This window comes from Balaenoptera musculus, chromosome 20 (assembly GCF_009873245.2).
Source record: "Balaenoptera musculus isolate JJ_BM4_2016_0621 chromosome 20, mBalMus1.pri.v3, whole genome shotgun sequence".
Taxonomy (NCBI): domain Eukaryota; kingdom Metazoa; phylum Chordata; class Mammalia; order Artiodactyla; family Balaenopteridae; genus Balaenoptera; species Balaenoptera musculus.
The window spans coordinates 1,847,067-1,868,930 of record NC_045804.1 but is presented as its reverse complement, the minus strand read 5'-3'; the positions used below and the strand labels follow the sequence as shown (position 1 = coordinate 1,868,930).

The following is a 21,864-nucleotide window of genomic DNA, read 5'->3' as shown; positions in this document are numbered from 1 at the left end:
ACTGCCAACAGGCTCTTGCATCTCCTGGGCATCTCGTGAAAAGGCAGACCTCGGGGAGGGGTCTGAACACCTGCATTTCTAGCGAGCGCCCAGATGATGCTGGTCCAGCGACCACCCTCTGAGTGGTCAGGAGAGAGGGGACCTGGGCTCCACACTCAGAGACCCAGACGGGACTCTCCATCCTTCCCTCTCATGACTCCACTGTGACCTGGGCCACCAGGTAAGCTTCCTTCCCTGGACAGTCAGGAGAAACACCTGCCTCACTCAGTGGTCCGGTGGATCACGGATAAGAGCGCAGAGTGCTTAGAATGTAACAATTTCTCAACAAATGGCCATTATTATACTAACTATTGTGTTATTAATAAGCCACCTGAGACACGCTTTCCCCGGGCAGCTCAGACACCTGCAACGTTATAAACAATCCCAGTACACCGTCTGAACAGCACAGCACCTGGTTTCGGCTGCTTTATTACCTGAATAAGGTTTATTACCTTTTTCTGATAATAAACGTACTGCATGCTCATTACAGAATATTTGGAAAATACGGGAGAGGAAAAAAATGAAAACTCCTTAATGCCACAATCAGAGTGAATGAACCATGGTTACCATTTTGGCGTATTTCCTTTAGGGCTATTAAAGGCATAAATACAGAGGTAGTTCAGGTCACAGTGTAGATGATTTGTTTCCTGCTTTTTTCACTTACTATTCTATTGTGAGCATTTTCCCATTTCACTGAATACGTTTTTAAAACATCCTGTTGAGTGCCTGCACAGCATTCCAATGTCGAAACGCTGGCTTATTTCAGGACGGGGGTGGGGCTTATAGGGAGCCCTGTGGACTTTTTCTCTCTCTGTCTCCTTCCTTATGTCCGGTGTCAGGGCCAGGTGAGTGGTCCAGGAGCAAAGCCAGCAGGCAGAGGAGGGAGGCCACCTGCGTGAGACCCTGGGTCACACCAGCCTCTCCCCAGCTGAGCTAAACAGTCCAAGGAACCTGGAAAATGCCAATTAAAAAAATGTTGTTCACCTCATCTTCATGAAAAGTGTTCTTGCACTCCATGCAAATAATGCACTTAAATTTGCACTAATGGTACTCGATCTTTTTTTTTTTTTTCTGGCTGCATTTGGGTCTTCATTGCTGCGCGCGGGCTTTCTCTAGTTGCGGCAAGCGGGGGCTACTCTTCGTTGTGGTGCGTGGGCTTCTCATTGTGGTGGCTTCTCTTGTTGTGGAGCGCGGGCTCTAGGTGCGCGGGCTTCAGTAGTTGCAGCATGCGGGCTCAGTAGATGCGACACGAGGGCCCTAGAGCACAGGGGCTTCAGTAGTTGTGGCCCATGGGCTTAGTTGCTCCGCGGCATGTGGGATCTTCCCGGACCAGGGCTCGAACCCGTGTCCCCTGCATTGGCAGGCGGATTCTTAACCACTGCGCCACCAGAGAAGTCCCAGGTACTCGATCCCTTTTTGCTATTGTAACTGATCCCCGTGGGCCTCTCTCATTTCCTTCTGATGGACCACACCCCCAGGACTTCACCTTGCTCTGGAGCCCAGAGCCGATGCCTTGGCTAGGATTACCTTGACGGTCTACCGCCCCGTGGACATGCCGGGCAAGGGGGGTGGTTGTAGCCGGGGGTGTCAGTGCAGCCCATGTCATGGCTGTACGGGATTCCAAAGTAGTAATCAAACCCTGGAAGAGAAGGAACGGGTTAGGCTATGAGCCTGCATTCTTACACCCAGGACAGAAATTTAATTTTCCATGATTTAATTCTGCAGTGTTATGGAGTATGTAATTAAAAGAGGATTTGATTAATATCCCTTTGTAGTATGCAAAGAAAACACTTTGTTGGGTTCTGGCTGCAAGACTAGATTTGCAAAACATCTTGTGATTAGCGTTAACCCTGCATGGAAGGAAGTGGGGAGAACTCTTGAACACCTCCTGTTCCCAGTGCGATGATGGACACCGCTGGGAAATACCTGGTGAAAATCTACTACCTGCATGACGCTCTGAGGGATAAAAGAATATATTCTGCCCTCCAGAGGGGGAGGGTAAGAAGTAGAGATTCAGCTCTGAGAGATGGATTATCAGCAAGCCCACGAGCGGGATCAGAGGACGTTACCCCCGGAGGCTGGGGGTGGGATGTGGTTGAGACGGGACTCTCAACGTGCTTCTCAGCAGAGCTGGCACCTCAGCTGGACGCGGAGGGCTGGCAGGGCTGGCTTGAGAGGGGGGAGGGGTATTGGAGGGAGGATGTGAGGGTCAAACTGAGACCTGAAATCCCTGTGTTGACTTTTTTCTGAGACCCTCCCTCATCCCACCTCTTCTCCAGCACAAGCTTCAGTGTGAAGTTTCCCACAGAACTCCCTACTCCCCCCCGAGCCCCTGCTTCAGTGAACCCATCAAACAATTTTTACTTCTTACCACGCGGGGCCTCTCGGGGGCCAAGTGTTCCCGGACACGTGAAGGACTGGGTGGAGGAGAACACTGATGGCCTCAGGCTGGGGGGGCCCGAAGGGTAGACAGGCACCAAAGAGGGGGGCCGGGAAAGGTGCCGGGCAAGAGGGATGTGCAAACAGAGGCAACCCTGGCACCTCAAACCCACCCAAGTGACCCTGTGAACGAAGGTGTCCTGACTCAGGAGAGACGTCCCTCAGGGGCAGGATGGCTGAAACATTCATAGAGTCCTTTAACACAGAGACCTTTATTTTCTGTTTCCCAGGTAACCAATCCTCCAAAGAATTCTTACCACGGAAGTTGGGGTGATAAGAGCCATGGTGCCCAAGATGCCACTTGCCTGGAGGAAAACGAGAGAGAGAGACTTTGAGAGGAATCCCCGTGGGGGCTCCCAGGCCCTTGGCGGAGCTGATCACACACTCAGGTCTCCACCAGCTTTGCCCTTTCCCGAGGACAAGCAAAGAGAGGCTCACATGCTGTGTGACAGCCAAGCCTCATTCTCTGGGACCGAGAGGGAGTCCCCAGGGAGACAGAAAGCAAGCAAGGATGACTCATGGCCCAGGCAGGAACGCGTGCAGGGGAGGGGGACGACGAGCCATCACCGGGAGCGCAGAGAAGTGAGCAGGCTGGGCTTCTGCCCCCCAAAGAGGGTGCAGTGCCCACGGCAACCCCCCCCCCGGGGCCCACCACACCTTCCACTCGGCCCTCCTGCCTGGGGCCCTGCAAAGGACCCAAGGAGCAGGTGCACGGCCCAGACAGTCCCAGAGATGCCGTCCCCGCCTGGTTTCATCCTCCTCCTCTGCAGAAGCTGAGCGGGGGACCACCTCCCTGCTGCCGCCCGCCCGAGCGCAGGCCAGCAATGAGGAACCTCAGCCGCACCGCTCCTCCTCGCTCTGTAGACGCGTTCACTGGGGGACGCGAGGCGAGGCTGGAACTCCCTGACCTGCTCTCTGGGTGAAGATCCCAGGGAAGTCAGCCACGAGGCGAGGGGATGAATCAAAAATGCGGTGCGAAGACCGAAATGGCGGCAGCGTGAAACAACACCAAGGACGGAAATGAACAGGCAACCACAGGAGTCTGACTCAGTAAATTCTCTCACGTGGCCTCAGTACAACACTTCCAAACCATCCTTTCAAGACAAATGCCTGTGGCCAAAACGAACAACGGTGAAGCGAGGTGAAGGGTATATGGGGGTCTAGGAGTCCCTTCTTGCAACTGGTCTGTAGGTTTGAAAACAAATGTAATAAAAAGTTGAGGGAAGTGGATTAAGCATTATGTGGAATGCTTAGATTCAGCATGACATGGAAATATAAAATTATAGTACAATTTTAAAATTACTTCTAAAATTATAATAAACGTGTAAAATTATATCACCAGGAAATAGAAAATAATAGGAGGGGGAGAAAAGTAGGGCCGAGCGATAACATGTACAACTAGGGACAAACACATTAACACAGAGCAAGGTTAGAAGCAAACAGTGAGTGCTGTCAATGGACTCGGTATTCCTTCAGCAGGTTTTTCATTTTCCCTGTAAGCGTGCTTCTAGGAAATTCACAATCTCAACAAGAAGGTACGCTTCAGTATCCTCGCCCAGAAAAGCAAAAGGTGTCATGAGTGGTGAACAGTCGATCTGTAATCAGTTGCCTTCTTGGGATTTAAAGGCATGAAGAAGGAGGGGCAAGTGAGATAGAACCCAGCTCGAGAAGAATCCAGTGCCCCTGATGCTGCATGAAGTGTTAGGGTCAGAGAGCCCAGGGACCAAAGGTCTCCCGCCCCCCGGGCTGGGAGTCTTACATGGATGTGGGAGAGGGCGGGTGAGGATGTTCGGCCCATAGTGAGAGCTTCAGAATAGTTCGTACCTCCGGGTACGGAGAGAAAGGGGTGAAAGGAGTGCCGGTTGGGACCTTAATGGTCTCGTCCTCCCAGGACAAGGAAGGCCACACTGCAGTCTGATCTTCTGAAAAGTATGTCAGGCTCCTTGACCCAGAGGAGGAGCCAGGCCGACGCACCAGAAATGCCAGCTTCCTGCAGGTTAACGGGGAGCCCGGGACCCCGAGGACATCCCCACAGGGACCCTCGTTGCCACTTCACGTGGTGGAGGGAGGAGGGAACCCCGCCGGGCCCAGCTCCTGGAGAGCCCGGATCCCAAGCACAGGCAGCCTGAGGATGCCAGGTTGTCTTGGCCTCTGTAGGGGGGACCAGGGGAAACTAGCTCCATACACAGTTTAGTCCCCTGGTAGGTCGTTTCAGTTGCTTAGAGCTGAAAGCGTTCCCAACTTCTACAGCAAGAATTGAGCAGAGGGGTTCCCTGGTGGCGCAGTGGTTGAGAATCCGCCTGCCAATGCAGGGGACACGGGTTCGAGCCCTGGTCTGGGAAGATCCCACATGCCAAGGAGCAACTAGGCCCGTGCGCCACAGCTACTGAGCCTGCGCGTCTGGAGCCTGTGCTCCGCAACGAGAGAGGCCGCAACAGTGAGAGGCCCGCGCACCACGATGAAGAGTGGCCCCCGCTCGCCGCAACTAGAGAGAGCCCTCGCACAGAAACGAAGACCCAACACAGGCATAAATAAATAAATTAATTAATTTTAAAAAAAAAAAGAAATGAGCAGAAAAGCGGACACGAGCAGGAGAGGCGTCAGCGCACGGCAGCCCTGCAGACACAAAGCAGCCGCCACAGTAAATGCAGGGAGGACGGGGGTCCGGGCGGTGGAGGCCACGTTACCAATCAGCCCGGTGACGTAGCCAGCCCGCTGCAGCACTTCGGCCAAGGTGGTCTCGTTGAGCGGAAGGCCCCCCACAGAGGTGACTGCGAAGTTGCGAGGGACGCCGTTGCGGAGGCCGAGCCGGCCGGTGAGCAGCGCGGCCCGGGAAGGCGAGCAGGTGGACGCGGCCGCGTGGAAATCCACAAACCTGCGCGGAAAGGGAAGCGACGGGGTCTGCCCGGCCACAGAGAGCCAAGCCGAGAGAAGTTCAATTCCCGGGGTCTCAGCTCCTGGGGTTCCAGGGCTGGGGAAAAGCTCCAGGGTCACCCAGTTGTGGGACAGGTAAAGAAAATGAAGCCCAGAGACGCGTTCTGCGACTAATCCAAGGTCACACAGCTAATTCAGATGGATTTGATCCAGCATATTGAATGGATCCCCTGTATTTGCAGGTTCCACATTTTGAATTCACCTACTCACTTAATGTATCTGTAACCCCCAAAATCAATACTCGTGGCTCTTAAGGGATAGTTCATGGATATACGCAGACCTGTGAAAATTGGCACATTTCCAGCCGAGGTTGGACAAGGTGACCTTCTTGTTTGGGCTCTCACAGATTCAGTGTTCACAGGAACTTTATAGAACATCACCACTGCTGATACAAGAGCTGACTATCTATTACTCCTTATATTAAGCCCAACCCTTTTTCAGACACTATGGAGAAACAGAGGAGTCTAGCCATTTTCTTACCCTCAAGGAACGTGAGTAAGTTGAATGTCACTAATGAAGGGGCAACCTGACTTCATGTGTCTCCTGATGGGATGCAATATGAATTCATAACACCAAGGATTCTTACCCAAAACGTTTAACCTGAATCTAGTCAGACCCCTGGACCTAATTTCCACATTACAGGAAAAAAAAGCTAATGCAAGACCAAATTAAATGACCCCACAAGAAAAGACTTTACCAAACCATTCTCTAGACGTTCGATAAGACAACCAGTCCCATCTCTTCAAACAGTCAACATCTGAGGGAACAATGGGATGGATGGGGCGATATTCTACATAAGGAAAGACTAGAGGGATAGAACCAAGGGCAATACATGAATCTTACTGGATCCCAGTTCAAAAGAGCTGGCAACACATTTGAGGGCTAATTAGGGAGGGAAATTTAATATGAACTGGATATAAAATGATATTAGGGTATTATCGCTCATTTTCAGGATTATGGCCATGTGGGAGAATGTTTCTATTCTTTTTCTTCTGGTTTTAGTGAGATATAATTGACACATAACCTTGTACTAGTTTCAGGGGTACAACATCATAATTTGATATAAGTGCATATTATGAAATGATCACCAGAGTAAAGTTTAGTTAACATCTGTCACCTCCCATAGTCACAAACTTTTTTCCTGTGATGAGAACTTTTAAGATCTCCTCTCTTAGCGACTTTCAAATACACAAGACAGCATTGTCGACTCTCGTCCCCATGCTGTGCATCACGTCTCATGACTTACACCCAGAAGTCGTCACCACCTTCACCCATTCTTCCCCGCCTCCGAAATCATCCTCCACACTGATGCAAATGTCCTTCCACAGTGGGAATCGGATCACACCAGTCTCTTACTGGAAAACACCATCTCCCTCTGCCTGCTTCTCGGGGCTCAGCTGCTGCCCCCTCCTGCCTGAGCTGCCTCCTCACATCCTCCCAACCCCCCACTTACTCCTGTCCGCTGTGCCTTTGCCCATGCTCTTTCCCCACTCCCCAAGCCCTCCCCCCAGTGTCCCACCTTATCTTCATTGACCAGTCCCAGTCGTCTTCAAGACCCCGCTCAAAGACTCAGATGTTACCCCCCAGGTCATCCCCCCCGCCTCTCCCCTCCCCCAACCAATCTGCACCTCCCCACCCCACGTGGAATCAAGGCCCCCTCTTCTCTACGTGATTAGATGGCCTTTGGCATCTCCTTTACAACACTGAACTCTAATTCTTCGTTTTCCTGTTTGGGGCAGCTTCCAGATGGCCACGAATCCCTCGACAGGCCTCCCAGGGACAGGCGGGGTCTGAGGTCCCCCCGCCCTTGACGCTGTGAGTGCTTTGACCCCCAGAACGATGTGAAGGTGACACTGCACCGGTTTCTGGGCTCAGCCCTTACGAGACTGGTAGCTTCCATCTCCTCCCTCAAAACACTCTGTGAGCCGCTGGGTGAGAAATCGACTCCCCCAACACTGCCCAGCTGGACAGGCCACCTGTAGGTGCTCCGGCCAACGACCCCGGCTGAGGCCACCGCGTCTAAACGTCACCCGTGTGAGTGAGGCCACCCTGGACCTCCCAGCGCAGCCATCTGCCTGCTGAATTTCACCAGAGCCGCCTTGGTCAACACAACACGGTGAAGAATCACCCAACCGAGAGATGCCTGAATTCCTGGCCCTCGGCACCATGAGACGGGATACAATGGTTGTTGTTTTGAGCTGCTGACTCTGGGGATGGTTTGTTACTCAGCAGTTCACCACCAGAGCAGCCTCTGTCTCCCACTGGACCATCCTCTCCTGACCGTTCAGTCCTCAGCCCAGCACGAGGTGGGCACCACCCAGCGCCTGTGGAGAGGGTAATGCCACCGTACTCTTTGCTTTTGTACAACATGGTGAGTCTCTGCTGAAGAGACCTGGGCCTCAGTCCCAGAGGATGGGTGAATTCACAGAGCAGTGACACGCACCGAGAGGTCCCAGCGATGCCCGCCTGAAAGCGCTGGCCCGGCCCTGAAGCCACGCTCCTCAAGCAGACGTGCGATGCCTGCATCTGACAGAATGAGGGCAGGGGAGCTAAGTGCTCCAGCGCTCATGCTGGGTGCGCGGGTGCTGGGCGAGGCCTCCCTCCAGCCCCAGGGAGCTCCAGGGCCCCCGGCTCTGGCTTCACACCCCTGCCGGCACCTCCTTCCTGTCTCTCCGTCCCCTGGGGCCGGAGGAGCACGTGCAGCCTCCCTTCTGCCCATCGACTGCTGGTCCCCTGGGTAATTGCCCAGGCACCGGCTTCTCTCAAAGCAGCCCCAACTGCCCACATGCTGGGGCCGCAGGGAGTTCAATTCCTGGGGCAAAATCCAGGATTCTGGATGCTGCATGTGGCTGGCAACCGCTACCCTTGGAATCCCAAACTGAGCTGCACTTCAGTGTTCATACTTTTCTCCCAAGAAAACGTTCATCTGTACCCAGCCTCTTCCGTTCCTTTCCTCCCAAGATTAAAGCACAAACCGCCTCCTAGTTCGCACTCCTAAATGTTCCTTATAGTAATGACTATTGGGGCTTCCCTGGGGGCGCAGTGGTTGAGAATCCGCCTGCCAGTGCAGGGGACACAGGTTCGAGCCCTTGTCCGGGAAGATTCCACATGCCGCGGAGCAACTAAGCCCGTGAGCCACAACTACTGAAGCCCACGCGCCGTACAGCCCGTACTCCACAGCAACAGAAGCCACTGCAATGAGAAGCCCACGCACCGCGATGAAGAGTAGCCCCTGCTTGCCTCAACTAGAGAAAGCCAGCGCGCAGCAACAAAGACCCAACACAGCCAAAAATAAATTAATTAAGATAATAATGACTATTACTATGACTAGATTACTACTACGTTACTATACACTCGGCAACTTTTATTACTCTCACAGCTAATGCTCATCAAGCTTCTAGAATACAGGCACTCCTCTAAGTCATGAGCACCCATTGTCCCTGGACTCATTCTGGTTTGCAGGTGTAGTTCTGTATGGGTTGACCCAAGCTTGTTGGGGTCACCTCTTTATCCACAACAGTGGGAGCAGCTGCACGATTTGCAGGGCCCGGTGCAAAATGAAAATACAAGGGCCCTTATTCAAAACCTACCAAGCATTTCAAGATGGCGACAGCAGAGCAGTAACCCACCATCCACACCATGGTCCGGAGTTGAATAGTGCGCAACCCGCCCAGCTGTACGCGGCAGCCCTGCTCCCCATTTACATTTCCTGCCCCCAATTCCTCCTCTCCCAATTTTCCATGGGGCAGCCAAAGTAATCTTAAAAACTGTTTATCAGCTAACATTATTCCTGGCTGGAAACCCACAAATAAGTTCTCATTGCAACTTAGGTAAATCCCAAGTCACGGTCGTGGTCTACAGGCTCTCCAGCAGAGCTCCTCAAGCAGGGAGCTGGAGCACACAGATACAGCCAAATAGTGAAAGCTAGTAGGTTTTCTGAGATCCAGTTCCTCCCAGCCCCAGGGGCAGCCAGGCGGGACCCCGGGCAACTGGAGGTTCCTGGGCACCCGTGCCCTGCACAGTCCCAGGGGAGCGATCCCGTTAGAGCAGAGGACGGAGAGAGCCCTGCAGGTGGGGCGCCAGGCATCCCTGTTGGAGTCCCACGCTGGCCGCCTCCAACCGCCAGGAGCCTGGGTGGAGTTCCCTGGAACGGGGTGCAGAGGTCCTGACAGCATGCGGAAAGGTGGGAACGCCACGCCCCGGGGGATCTGGACCTGTGACTCATCGTCGCTGTCCTCACCCCAGGCTCCCGCCGGCAGCCACACCACCCAGAGCGGCCCTTCCCAGGTCACCCCGAGCTTGTCCCTGCCTCAGGCCCTTTTCACGGCCCCTCCGTCCGGAAGGCTCTGTTCTGGTCTCCGCAGGACGGGCCCCTTCTTTTCATCCGGGTCTCAGCTCTCATTTCACCTACTCGGGGAGGGCTTTCCTGACCTGACCACTCTCCACTGCATCGCTGTTCTCTCCTGTCTTGAGCCTTCACCCACTCGGACCTCACCTTGCTCAGGGACTGGTCTCCTTGCTTGCTGCCCGGCTGCCCCTCTAGAATGGGGCCCCCGAGAGCCGGCGTGTGTCTGCCCGCTCCCACCGCCGCCCCCCCGGGGGCTGGTTCCCGACCTCAGGAAGGCGGGTTCTCTGATTTGGGCAGCTGGAGTCCTGCACTCCACCGGTGAGATGGTTCTTCCCATCTGGGGGGACTAGGGCTTCCTCCGCCGGGTTCCCTGCGGGAACCAGACTTTGAGACGCTCCCAGTGGACACTCACTCCTGCCCTCACCCGTCTGTGCCTCTCAACAGACACACATGCACAGCACCGCTCAGCCCAAACCCTTCACTCTGAGCTGCCGGTCTTAGTTCCACCAGCCATACCTGGCGGAAGGACGACGGGGAGGGGACCACAGCCCTCTCCATCAGAGGCGTACCCTTTAGCAGAAGGGTCAAGACCTATGTGGGTAACCAGACAAAATACGATGAGCCCGGTCAGAGAGACACAGTGAGTGAGGTATGGGAGGTGGAGGGCAGGAGGGATAAAAGTGCGGGCAAACAGGCGTGGGTTCCTCTCCGGCCCCGTCTCCCTCTAGTGTGAGACAAGACAGGTAACTCCAGCCAGGCCTCAGTATCCTCATCTGCAAAGTGGGCACAGCCGGACCAACCTCACCAGGTTATGTGAGGGATCTGATGGCACGATATGCATCAAGCCCTTTAGCGGTGCTCCGGGGTCAGAGTAGATTTTTTAATTCATCGTAGTCTGCGTGATTGTTACCATCACTAGCTAAATGGGGAGGAGAAGTGCGTTTCAGGTGTGATAGGTGAGCAGCGTGCCAGGCATAAACGGATGGAATCCTAGGGGTGGTGGCACTCGGCTCCTGGCGGGACCACTCGGGCATCCTATTTGCTCCACAAGTCCGTACCTCGCAGGTCACCCCGGCCCCAACATGCATCGTCCCTGCGAGAGCCCGCGTCCACCCCCTCCAGTCAACCTGGCATCACCTCCGAGTCCCTCTGCTGTCCCCCCACCTGAATCACCTCAGCGACCTTCCGAGAAGCCAGGTACGCTCTCTCCAGCCCGGTTTGCCCACGGATTGGTCATGCCGGCCCCCGGCTCCCGGTCTTCAGTGACTTCCTTCTGCTTGGCCACTGTAACTCACCACGCACAGGTCCAACCTCCCTCTCCAGCCCCTGAGCCGCTGCTGCCTGCCTGCCTGCCTGCTATGGGTTGAACTGTGTCCTCCCCAAAAGATAAGCTCAAATCCTAACCCCTATACCTCAGAAGGCGACCTATTTAGAAACAGGGTCATTGCTGATGTAATTAGCTAAGATAAGGTTATACTGGAGTGGGGTGAGTCCTTAACCCAATGTAACTGGTGTCCTTAAAACAAGAGGAGAGAAACAAGGTCCTACTGTAGAGCACAGGGAACTATATTCAATATCCTGCGACAAACTGTAATGGAGGGGAGTTCCCTGGTGATGCACTGGTTAAGAATCCACCTGCCAATGCAGGGGACACGGATTCGATCCCTGGTCCAGGAAGATCCCACATGCTGCAGAGCAACTAAGCCCGTGCGCCACAACTACTGAGCCTGCGCTCTAGAGCCCGCGAGCCACAACTACTGAGCCTGTGCACCTAGAGCCCGTGCTCCACAACAAGAGAAGCCACCACAATGAGAAACCTGCGCACAGCAATGAAGAGTAGCCCCCGCTCGCCGCAACTAGAGAAAGCCCGCGTGCGGTAACGAAGACCCAACGTGGCCAAAAATAAATTTAAAAAATAAATAAATAAAATAAAACAATTTTAAAAACCATAATGGAAAAGAATATGAAAAAGAATATATATATATATATATATATATATATATATATATATATATATATATATATGTATGACTGAATCACTATACTATACTTCAATAAAATTTAAAAAAAAAGAAAAGAGGAGAGAGACACAGCGAGGAGACCTGCAGGTGAAGACACGGAGGGCAGATGGCCAAGTGACTGAGGAGACAAGGACTAGAGTTGGATTGCCACACGCTACGGAACGCCTGGGGCTACCAGGCGGTGGAGGGGGAAGGAGCTTCTTCTAGAGCCTCAGAGGGAGCGTGACTCAGCCAGCACGTTGACCTTTAACTGCCAGCTTCCAGAACCACGTGAGAGAACACATTTCTGTTGTTTTAAGCCCCTCCGTTTGTGGTGCTTGGTCACGGCAGCTCCTGGAAACGAACACACCAGCCTACAAATCCCCGAAGTTCAGCCCGACAGGACTCTTCTTCCTGGAACACTTCCCATCCCCCTCCCTGCCATCCCGCACCCCACGTGCAGCTCGCCAGCCCCATGCCCGACTTGGCTGTATCTCAGGCAGCAGGCCCGGCCTCTCTTCCCGCCCCTCCAAATCCCTACCTAACCTTCAAAGCCTCCCATTGTCACAAAGTCTTCCCTTATTCCCCAGAAAGATGGGTCTTGACTCTGACCTCTGGAGCTCCTGAACCTTCCTGGCAGCCTGAATGCAGACGTTCATCTGACGGTATCTGGGCGCTTACTAGAGGGGTTTCCGTGGGGCTGCTGGTGCCCATCCCGGCCCTCACATCCACGCACCCCGACGTGGGCCCATCGGAGCAGCACACCCTTCTCCTCAGCGACCGGGCCCACGACCTGAGCAGGGCTATTCAGAATCCCAGACTGGCATTTTCTGAACCAGGCAGAGAGGAATAGCTTTTTCTCCCTGCCTCGAATCTCAAGCTAAAATGATATAATCCCAGAAGGACAAGGGCCTCACCTCTCCCCCTAACCAGGAGCCTGAAAGAATGGGTCAACTGGCTCAGAAGGCCAGACGGAAGACCGAGTCTCTCCAGAGTTTAGTTCATGAGCCAAAGCTGTGCCCTTTTGTGCTTGGGCTGGTTGAGCTGCACTTCTGTTGTTTACAACCAGGGACTCCTGGCTATCTCACTGTAGCTGAAACAGGATAGGGGCCTGGAACGCAACAGGTAACAGAAGAAGGTCAATCTCTGCCCTCAAGCTGCACATGGTTCAGAGTCAGAGGCGGGTAATCCCAGCCTGTGAGGGGCCTCTGAGGGTCAAGCGCTCCTCAAGACAGGTTCGTGTAAGCTGAGACCTATAGATGCACACAAAGTGTAAATATCCAGCCTGTTCTCTGTGTCTGTGGGTCTGTTTCTGCTCTGCAGATAGGTTCATTTGTGCCATATTTTAGATTCCACGTATAAGTGACTGCAAATCATCTATACTTCGATAAAAAAATAAATAAATACAGTATAAATATCCAGTAACTTTGTGTATGTTTGTCTTAGGATACTAAAAATAGCTACCACTTATCATGTGGCTACCACCCTAATCATACTACATATATCATTTCAAATCATCAGAATTCCATTTTACAGATCAGGAAGGTAAAGCAGAGAATGTAAGTAGCTTTCCCAAGACCGTGCAGCTGTCATGAACATGCACCTTACTCTGTCTAATCCCTGTTCAGTATCAAAGACCGTAGACCCCCACACGTATGAAATGACAGAGCTAGAACTTGAACCCAGGCCAGCCCGCCCCAAATACCATGTTCTTCCCAGGTCCCTTTCCATCTGGGAGAAGGCTGGCTGCAGCCGGGCTGGTCCACAGAAGGAACTACCTTAAAACTAGTCACTGGTCTTGGGCTGGGACAGTTCTGAGACTCACTCTTGCTGGTGCCAACCCTGACAGCCTGACTCACACCCACACAAAATACGTGAGCTCGTGAGGGACACCGGAATGCCTACTTCCCAGCTGACGTCCAAGGGCAGACAGAGGAACCAGAGCATCAGCAAGGTCAGTGTGTCTTCTTCCTGCACACGAAATCAGAATCCAAAGTTTGCCTTGGGGAGTGTGGAGTTAATGAACACAAAGGGAGTTCAAATGGGTCATAGAAAAAGTCCTTGTGTGCTAAGCTTAGGGGACTTTTGTCCACCGTGGACTGACCTTTGCCAGTGGGGCTGGGATGCTCAAAGGCTGTGACCACCACTTCTTCTTGCCTGGTGCTACTGACTGAATGCTTGTGTCTTCCAAAAAATACATATGTGGAAGCCCTTCTGCCTAGTATCATGGTATCTGGAGGTGGGGCCTTGGGGAGGTGATTCCCTTTATATGAAGTCCTGAGGGTGGAGCCCCCATGATGAGATTAGTGTCCTTATAAGAAAAGGAAGAGAGACCAGAGCTTTCTATCTGCCACGTGAGGATGGAGGGAGAAGATGGCCCTCTGCCAGCCAGGAAGAGGGCCTTCAGCAGAACCTGACCCAGCTGGCACCCTGATCTTGGACTTCTCAGCTTCCGGAACTGTGAGAAATAAACGTCTGTTGTTTAAGCCACCCAGACTGTTGTATTTGTTACAGCAGCCCAAGCTGACTGATACACCTGGGCAGTGCCAAAAATACCTTTCCTGGATACCATCGTGCCTGCCTGTTTTCACCACCTGTGCTAAGCATGGTCTCTCCTTGAACACGTTAATGCCATCCTTTTGCTATATGCTATAGCTATATGCTAGCATATAGCTATATGCTGTAGCATATTTCTCTGGCAAGATGTAACTCTGAGGTCCTCCCTAGACTGTAGGTTCTACGAGGATGGGGCTTCGAGGGGCAACTCCAGCCCCAAACAGAGTGCTTTGGTGGGACAGGGCCGCCCCAGCAAAATCTGGTGAATGAACCAACAAAACTTGAAGAGAGAGGCCCCCGTCATCTGGCTGGAAAAGACACATTAGTCCATTTTCCACATAATCGCTTAAGCTGATGCTTTTAGGGCTCAGTTCCTTCCCCACTCTGTGTTAAAGTTCGTAGCTTAACTCTCAGGAACGATCTTATGTCCTTTGTTTCCAGGTCTTTAGAGAGCCCTGGCTGTACCTCCTTCTCCAAAATACCTACCAACACCCCACACAGCTCGATGCACTGACCTCCGTGTCCCCCTCCCCCTCCCCGCCCCTACCTGCACTGGGCATGGACTAATTAATAAGCAATAAAATGGTCTTGCTCTTTGGAAAGCTTCCTTTGTTTTTCCCCAAATCTATCTGGGCAGGCTCAGACCCGTTCACCAACAGGGGTCCTAATTAAAGTCTGAAACGACATTGTAAAGCGAAGCTAGAAATACAGAGCCAGACATTACAGCAGCCCGTGAGCAGGAAAAGCAACGCAAATTAACACACAGCCAGACAGAAACCAAAGCAACTCGCCATTGCATCAATTACGCATATTAGAATCGGGGAACGTGAGCGCAGGAAACGCCGCCCCGAAAGCCTCGGAGAGATATAACGTTGCGAAGCGAAGCGTGTCCAGCCTTCATTTATAAGGAATTTAAAACAAAGGATGAGGTCTGCTGTGGCCACTCTCTAAATTGCTATGTGACTGGAATAAAAGCTGTCTGTGCTCCATTCATAATTTAAAGGCTTGGAGGTGGAAATGGGGTTTTTAAAATCATCTGCTGAGGCCTTTGCGTGTAGAGGGACACAGGTGGGTAGTGAGACCTGGAAAAGGCTGGAGTAGGACTTAGACGGACCAGCTCAGCTCAGCCTCCACGTTGCCTTCTGTTAAATGGGAAGGATGTTAAGTGAGACCATTAAGACAACCAATAGGAAGGCCCTTTGAAACTGCAAGCAGGGACCTCCCTGGTGGTCCAGTGGTTGGAACCCCACACTTCCACTGCAGGGGGCCCAGGTTCGATTCCTGGTCGGGGAACTAGGATCCCACAAGCTGCGCGGCCAAAAACACCAAAAAAAAAACCACAAACAAAAAAAGCTAAAAGAAATGTGGCAGCAAATAGCCAACTTGGTGTGTTTTGCTGACTCATTCACTCATTTATCCATTCATCCATCCATCCAACCATCCACTCCTACTCTCGTTCTTTTCAATAATAGGGCTCCTGCCAGCCAAGCTTGGTATAATCCTTGGCAAGTCTCCCCTTCCCTTTCCACACTCTTGCGGTGGACATGTGTGCATTCACTCTCGAGGAAGGACACCAACAAGATATGCAACAACGAGATGGGTACACAGGCATCGCGGGGCCTCCTAGACGGGACGCTTCTGCCCACTGCCACAACCCTGAGCTGAGCCATCCTGGAAACGCGCCCCCTGCCCTCCCAGCCACCAGCACGGGCCGGGCCTAGTGAGTGGAGCAGGCCACCCCAAACGCAGCCGACGAATTCAGCGCTCAGGGCCCCCCAGACGTCTGAGGACACACAGGATGCCCTTCGCCAGCTGCTCAGTCCACGGGTCCAGCCTTAAAATGCCCTATCCCAGCCGTCCTCTCCCACTAGAATGCCAGCCTGACCCCGCAGAGTGAGGGGTGTTTATTGTTTCGATGCATCTGCAGCACCTAGGACAGTGCCTGCAGGCTGGGGTCCCTCTACGAATATTTGTTGAGTGAATGGGCACCTTTCAATTTTGGGTCTTTGCCCTTTCTTTTCCCTCTGCCTACAAAACTCTCTCGTCCCCCTTCTGGCTGATTCCTACTCACCCTTAAGGGCTCAGCGTTCAGGTCCTAACCAATAAGCTTTATGGAGTCCCTCCTGGCTTCCCTCTGGAGAAGTGGCCTTTCTTTCCTATGGTCCCACAGCACTATCTTTCACATGCTTCTTGCTCCGAGCTTTATCGTCCAAAAGGTGAGAAGCCCAGCATGGACCTTTCTCATTTGCGCCTGTGACCGATGTATTCATAATGTGCTAATTCTGTCCCCCGGAATGTCAATTCAATTACGTCCAACTCAGCTTATAAAAGCCCCAGGGGTGGGAGAGACGTCAGGAGTTCCTGCTCTTCCTTCTAAAGGATGGCTTTCCTGTCTTTTTTTTTTGCCAGCAGGCTGTAACCCTCTTAAAGGCAGAGCTGGCTGAGGTCTCCCAGTGTGACTCATGACCTGCCCTTAGTAGAGATTTGCTGTTGAATGACTGTAGTTGGGAGGCTTAAAAACAGAACAAATGGCAGCCACTGGACACGCCATTTTGCACCGACACTTGTGAAGCAGGCTGGCACCAAGGTCTCACTGGAGTATATCTCAGCTCCTCTTCTCTGAGATTGGCTGTCACCTAGATCACCACATTCCTGCACGTCCCCGTCTGCTACACAAGGATAAAACCCCCAGTCTTCACCTTGCCCCAGTGGATAGGTGGGCATCACGTGATTTTTATGTCTATTTGACCTACTTACCCAAGAACAAAGAGGTAAAACTGCCTGTCCCGTGATGCTGAGCATTTACAAGGGGAAGACAGGATGGGACGTCCCAGAGCAAACAGCTCAGAGGTGAAGATCACAGACAAGAGGATTTCTCCCCAGTGAGGGTCCTGCACCCCAAACCTGAATTACTGTATGGGGTCAGGGGGTGGGGTGGACAAAACTGTAAGGGGATGGCATGGTGGGGGGAGGGTCTCTCTCTTGCTGATATGTCTCGTTCAGAAAGTTCTTTCTGCCCTCGCTCTCGGGGCGTCTACCAGACCTCACTCCCCTGCAGTTTCCAGCGCCAGCCTGGCTCCTGCAAAATCCCAAAGGCGGCAGAACGGCTGAGAAAGTCCTGAGAGGTGACATCGTACATGAATTTCTGCAAAAAGTCAATTCTGAAAAAAGAAGTCGCACCCGGCTTTTGACTGCATTGACAGCTCAGTTCATTCCTCACGGGGGCCCTTTAGAGAAACCGCCTCAAGCGCCTGGAGCCTCTGACCTACCCGGGGTGAACATTGATCTCTGATTCCAGGCTCAGCCACTGCCTAGAACTCTCAGTGCTGCCGGGACTTGACTCAAAATTAAAATGAGGGCAGAGGAGGCGTGAAGCAGGGAGGAAGAGAAATCAAGGTACACAGTTAACAGATTACACATCAATTTGCAGAAGGAAACGTATGTACAATATACTGTCACCTTCACCCCTATGTTCATTGCAGCACTATTTACAGTAGCCAAGATATGGAAGCAATCACAGTGTCCATCGACAGATGAATGGATGAAGAAGATGTGGTATATACACACTGTGGAATATTACTCAGCCATAAAAAAGAAGGAAATAACGCCATTTGCAGCAACATGGATGGACCTAGACAATATTATACTCAGTGAAGTAAGTCAGACAGAAAAAGACAATTACTGTGTGATTTTACTTATATGTGGAATGTAAAAAAGAAAACAAATGAACAAACATAACAAAACAGAAACAACGGAGTCATAGATACAGAGAACAAACAGGTTGTTGCCCAAGGGGAGAAGGGATGAGTGAAATGGGTGAGGAAAATTAAGAGGGACAAACTTCCAGTTTTACAAAATAAATGAGTCACAGGTATGAAAAGTACAGTGTGAGGAATAATCACTAACTATGTAATACCTTTGTGTGGTGACAGATGACAAATAGACTTGTCATGATGATCATTTCGATATGTACAGAAATAGCAAATTGCTCTGCTGTGCACCAGGAAATAACATAGGCTTGTAGGTGAATTATGAAAACAAGCAGGAACCCGTGGGGCACTCCTGGGCACAAAAGCCTTTCCATGTCCCCCATTTCTTGTTTGTAGGAAATAGGCTTCATCCAGCCTCCTTGACCTTCCCTGAGTTCCAAAGGTCAGATTCAAATAGTTGTTAATCAGGGAAGGGAGGGGATGCAGAAGCAAGGGAGGGGCAGTCAAGAAAGAGTAGTGAAGCCTTGGGGCAGGTCCTGGTTCTCCCTCAAACAATATACATAACAATATATCTTCCAGCTCTTCTGTAGGAACTCCCACACCTAGCCAGCTTCAGGATGAGCACCAGATCCCTGGAGCCCTGCCCTGTTACCTCACCACCAGCCAATCAGAAGAAAGCCACACGCCCTGCAGCTCTCATCCCGAATTTTGCCTGTAAAAACTTCTCCCCCAGAACCATCAGGGAATTCGGGTTTTTTGAGCACAAGCCACCCGTTCACCTTTCTTGGCCCTGTAACAAACCTTTTTCTGCTCCAAACTCTGACTTTTCAGTTGGTTTGGCCTCCCTGTGTTTTGGGCATCTGAACTTTTTGGTTGGTTTGGCCTCATTGGGCACCGGGCACACAAGCTTGCATTCAGTAACAATTGTACTTCAAAAACAAACTCAGAAAAAAGAGATCAGATTTGTGGTTACAGGGTGGAGGGAGTGTGTGCCAAAGATTGAATGACGGGGTCAAAAGGCACAAACTTCCAGTTACAAGATAAATAAATGCCAGGAATATAATGTACAACATGATCAATATAATTAACGCTGCTGTGCGTTATATACGTTATGTATTTTGAGAGAGCAAAATCCTGAGTTCTCATCACAAAGAAAAAAATGTTTTTCTATTTTTTTAATGTTGTATCTCTGTGAGACAATGGATGTTCCCTGAACTCACTGTGGTCATTTCATGATGTGAGTCAAATCATCATGCTGTACACCTTAAACGCATACAGTGCTGTATCTCAGTAGCACTGGAAGAAAAAAGAAAAATAAAATTAAAAAAGACACGATACACTGCCAACTTCATTTCTGAGCCAGCCTGGCAGACACCTTAAGTGAGTGGACGGCATCTGGGCTTCGCCGGTGGGGCCACTGCTGTCCCACTGTCACTGGTCATCCTCCTCCCTCCGAGACACCTATGGCTCATGACCGCTCAGGTCCTCAAACCCCAGTTTGGACAGCCTAAGGCATTGCTTGAACCCAGTCACCCAGCCAGGAGACTTATTCAAGTTACTTCTCAACCCAAGAATTTTCAAGAAATACGTTGCTCGCTCATCACAGGTGAAACTGAAACCACGCAACTCACATTGGGACTTGAACGCACGGTCTTTTAACCGAGATCACACACCTGGTCTCAGGACTTAATGAAGCTCAGGTTCTGGATGTCTCATCGCAGAAAGAATTCAGTGAGAGACAAGGTAATAGGTAAGAAGTGGATTTATTTAGAGAGAAACACACTCCAGAGTGTGGGCCATCTCAGAAGGCAAGAGCAGCCCCAGGGTATGGGGTTGTCAGTTTTTATAGGGGTGGGTAATTTCATAGGCTAATGAGTGGGAGGAGTATTCCAGCTATTTTGGGGAAGGGGTGGGGATTTCCAGAAAGTGGGCCACTACCCACTTTTTGACCTTTATGGTCGGCCTTGGAACTGTCATGGCACCTGTGGGTGTGTCATTTAGCTTGCTGATGTGTTACAGTGAGTGTATACTGAGGCTCAAGGTCAAGTGGAGGTCGACTTGTCTGCCTTGGAACTGTCATGGCACCTGTGGGTGTGTCATTTAGCTTGCTGATGTGTTACAGTGAGTGTATACTGAGGCTCAGGGTCAAGTGGAAGTTGACCTGTCTGCCATCTTGGACCTATTTGGTTCTAATCAGTTTATGTAGTGTCCTCGGACTATGTCATTCTTTTAAAGGTTTTGCCCTACCCCCTTCCCTCCTGTTTCAAAACTAGCACCAGACTTTCCCTGGATGCTCTGTGGGCAAGACCCAAACTAGTGCTGCATTATCAAGCTCATCCACTGGGTTCTCGTAGAGATTTAAACATTGTTCAGACCACTTGAAATGCTGGCTGAGATGCCCATGAAGGGTATTTGTCCTTTTCTCTTTTTTAAAGTATGAGCAATGCACTCCTCTAACCCCTATTGTGATGCAAGTTTTCTAAGTGCTTGAAAAGTTTAGGTTTTAGTGGATTACGAAGTCCCTGGCATTTTCACTGAAATTCCAACATTTCGATTTTCTTCTGGTTATCATATCATTTTTAAACTTGCAAATGTTCAACAGCACTGCCCAGCTCAGATTTGCACAGGACACTGGCAAAACGGGAGCCCACAATGTCAAAGGCGAGACACATTTGCTGTTGAACCTACTGACAAGGGCAGGAGGCCTTGCTGCCCTGCAGTGCACATGTGGGCCATCTCTGGACATAGGGAGCCCCAAACAGCAATGCCCCCTGAGAAAGAGATGCGGCAGCTTTCATGTGTTTCACAAATAAATTGTTTACCATTCTCTTGGTGGGAATGTAAGTTGGTGCAGCCACTGTGGAAAACAGTATGGAAGTTCCTCAGAAAACTAAAAATAGAACTACCATATGATCCAGCAATCCCACTCCTGGGCATATATCCAAAGAAAACCATAATTCAAAAAGATACACATACCCCAGTGTTCACTGCAGCACTATTTACAATAGCCATGACATGGAAACAACCTAAATGTCCATCGACAGATGAATGGATAAAGAAGATGCGGTACATACATATATATAATGGAATACGACTCAGCCAAAAAAAAAGAACGACATAATGCCATTTGCAGCAACATGGATGCAACTAGAAATTATCATACTAAGTGAAATAAGTCAGAAAGAGAAAGACAAATACCATATGATATCACTTATACGTGGAACCTAAAATATGACACAAATGAACATATCTATGAAACAGAAACAGAATCAGGGACATAGAGAATAGGCTGGTGGTTGCCAAGGCGGGGGAGGAGGATGGGGGAGGGATGGACTGGGAGTTTGGGATTAGCAGATGCAAACTGGTATATATAGAATGGATAAACAACTAGGTCCTACTGTAGAGCACAGGGAACTATATTCAGTATCCTGTGCTGAGCCATAATGGAAAAGAATATGAAAAAGAATGTATGTATATGTATAAGTGAATCACTTTGCTGTACAGCAGAAATTAACACAACATTGTAAATCAACTATACTTCAATAAAAAATAAATTTAAAAAAAAACCCTCACCAAAATGTACTTTTATTATTATTTTTTTTAATTTTTATTTATTAATTTATTTATTTTTGGCTGTGTTGGGTCTTCGTTTCTGTGCGAGGGCTTTCTCTAGTTGCGGCAAGTGGGGGGGGGGGTCACTCTTCATCGCGGTGCACGGGCCTCTCACTATCGCGGCCCCTCTTGTTGCGGAGCACAGGCTCCAGACGTGCAGGCTCAGTAGTTGTGGCTTACAGGCCCAGCCGCTCCGTGGCATGTGGGATCTTCCCAGACCAGGGCT

At 51.0% G+C, this 21,864-nt stretch overlaps 1 protein-coding gene across 7 annotated transcripts in view; it reads right to left on the bottom strand.

The window, feature by feature from the left end:
- Positions 1–21,864, bottom strand: part of ARSG (arylsulfatase G) — a 118,262-nt gene that overhangs the window by 42,407 nt on the left and 53,991 nt on the right. For all 7 annotated transcript variants that reach the window (XM_036837987.1, XM_036837992.1, XM_036837993.1 and 4 more), the window contains exons 3-5: positions 5,166–5,353; positions 2,736–2,783; positions 1,567–1,678 (exon numbers count right to left, since the gene is read on the bottom strand). In XM_036837987.1, coding sequence (XP_036693882.1) covers positions 1,567–1,678; positions 2,736–2,783; positions 5,166–5,353 — 348 coding nt within the window. The remainder of the gene's footprint in view (positions 1–1,566; positions 1,679–2,735; positions 2,784–5,165; positions 5,354–21,864) is intronic.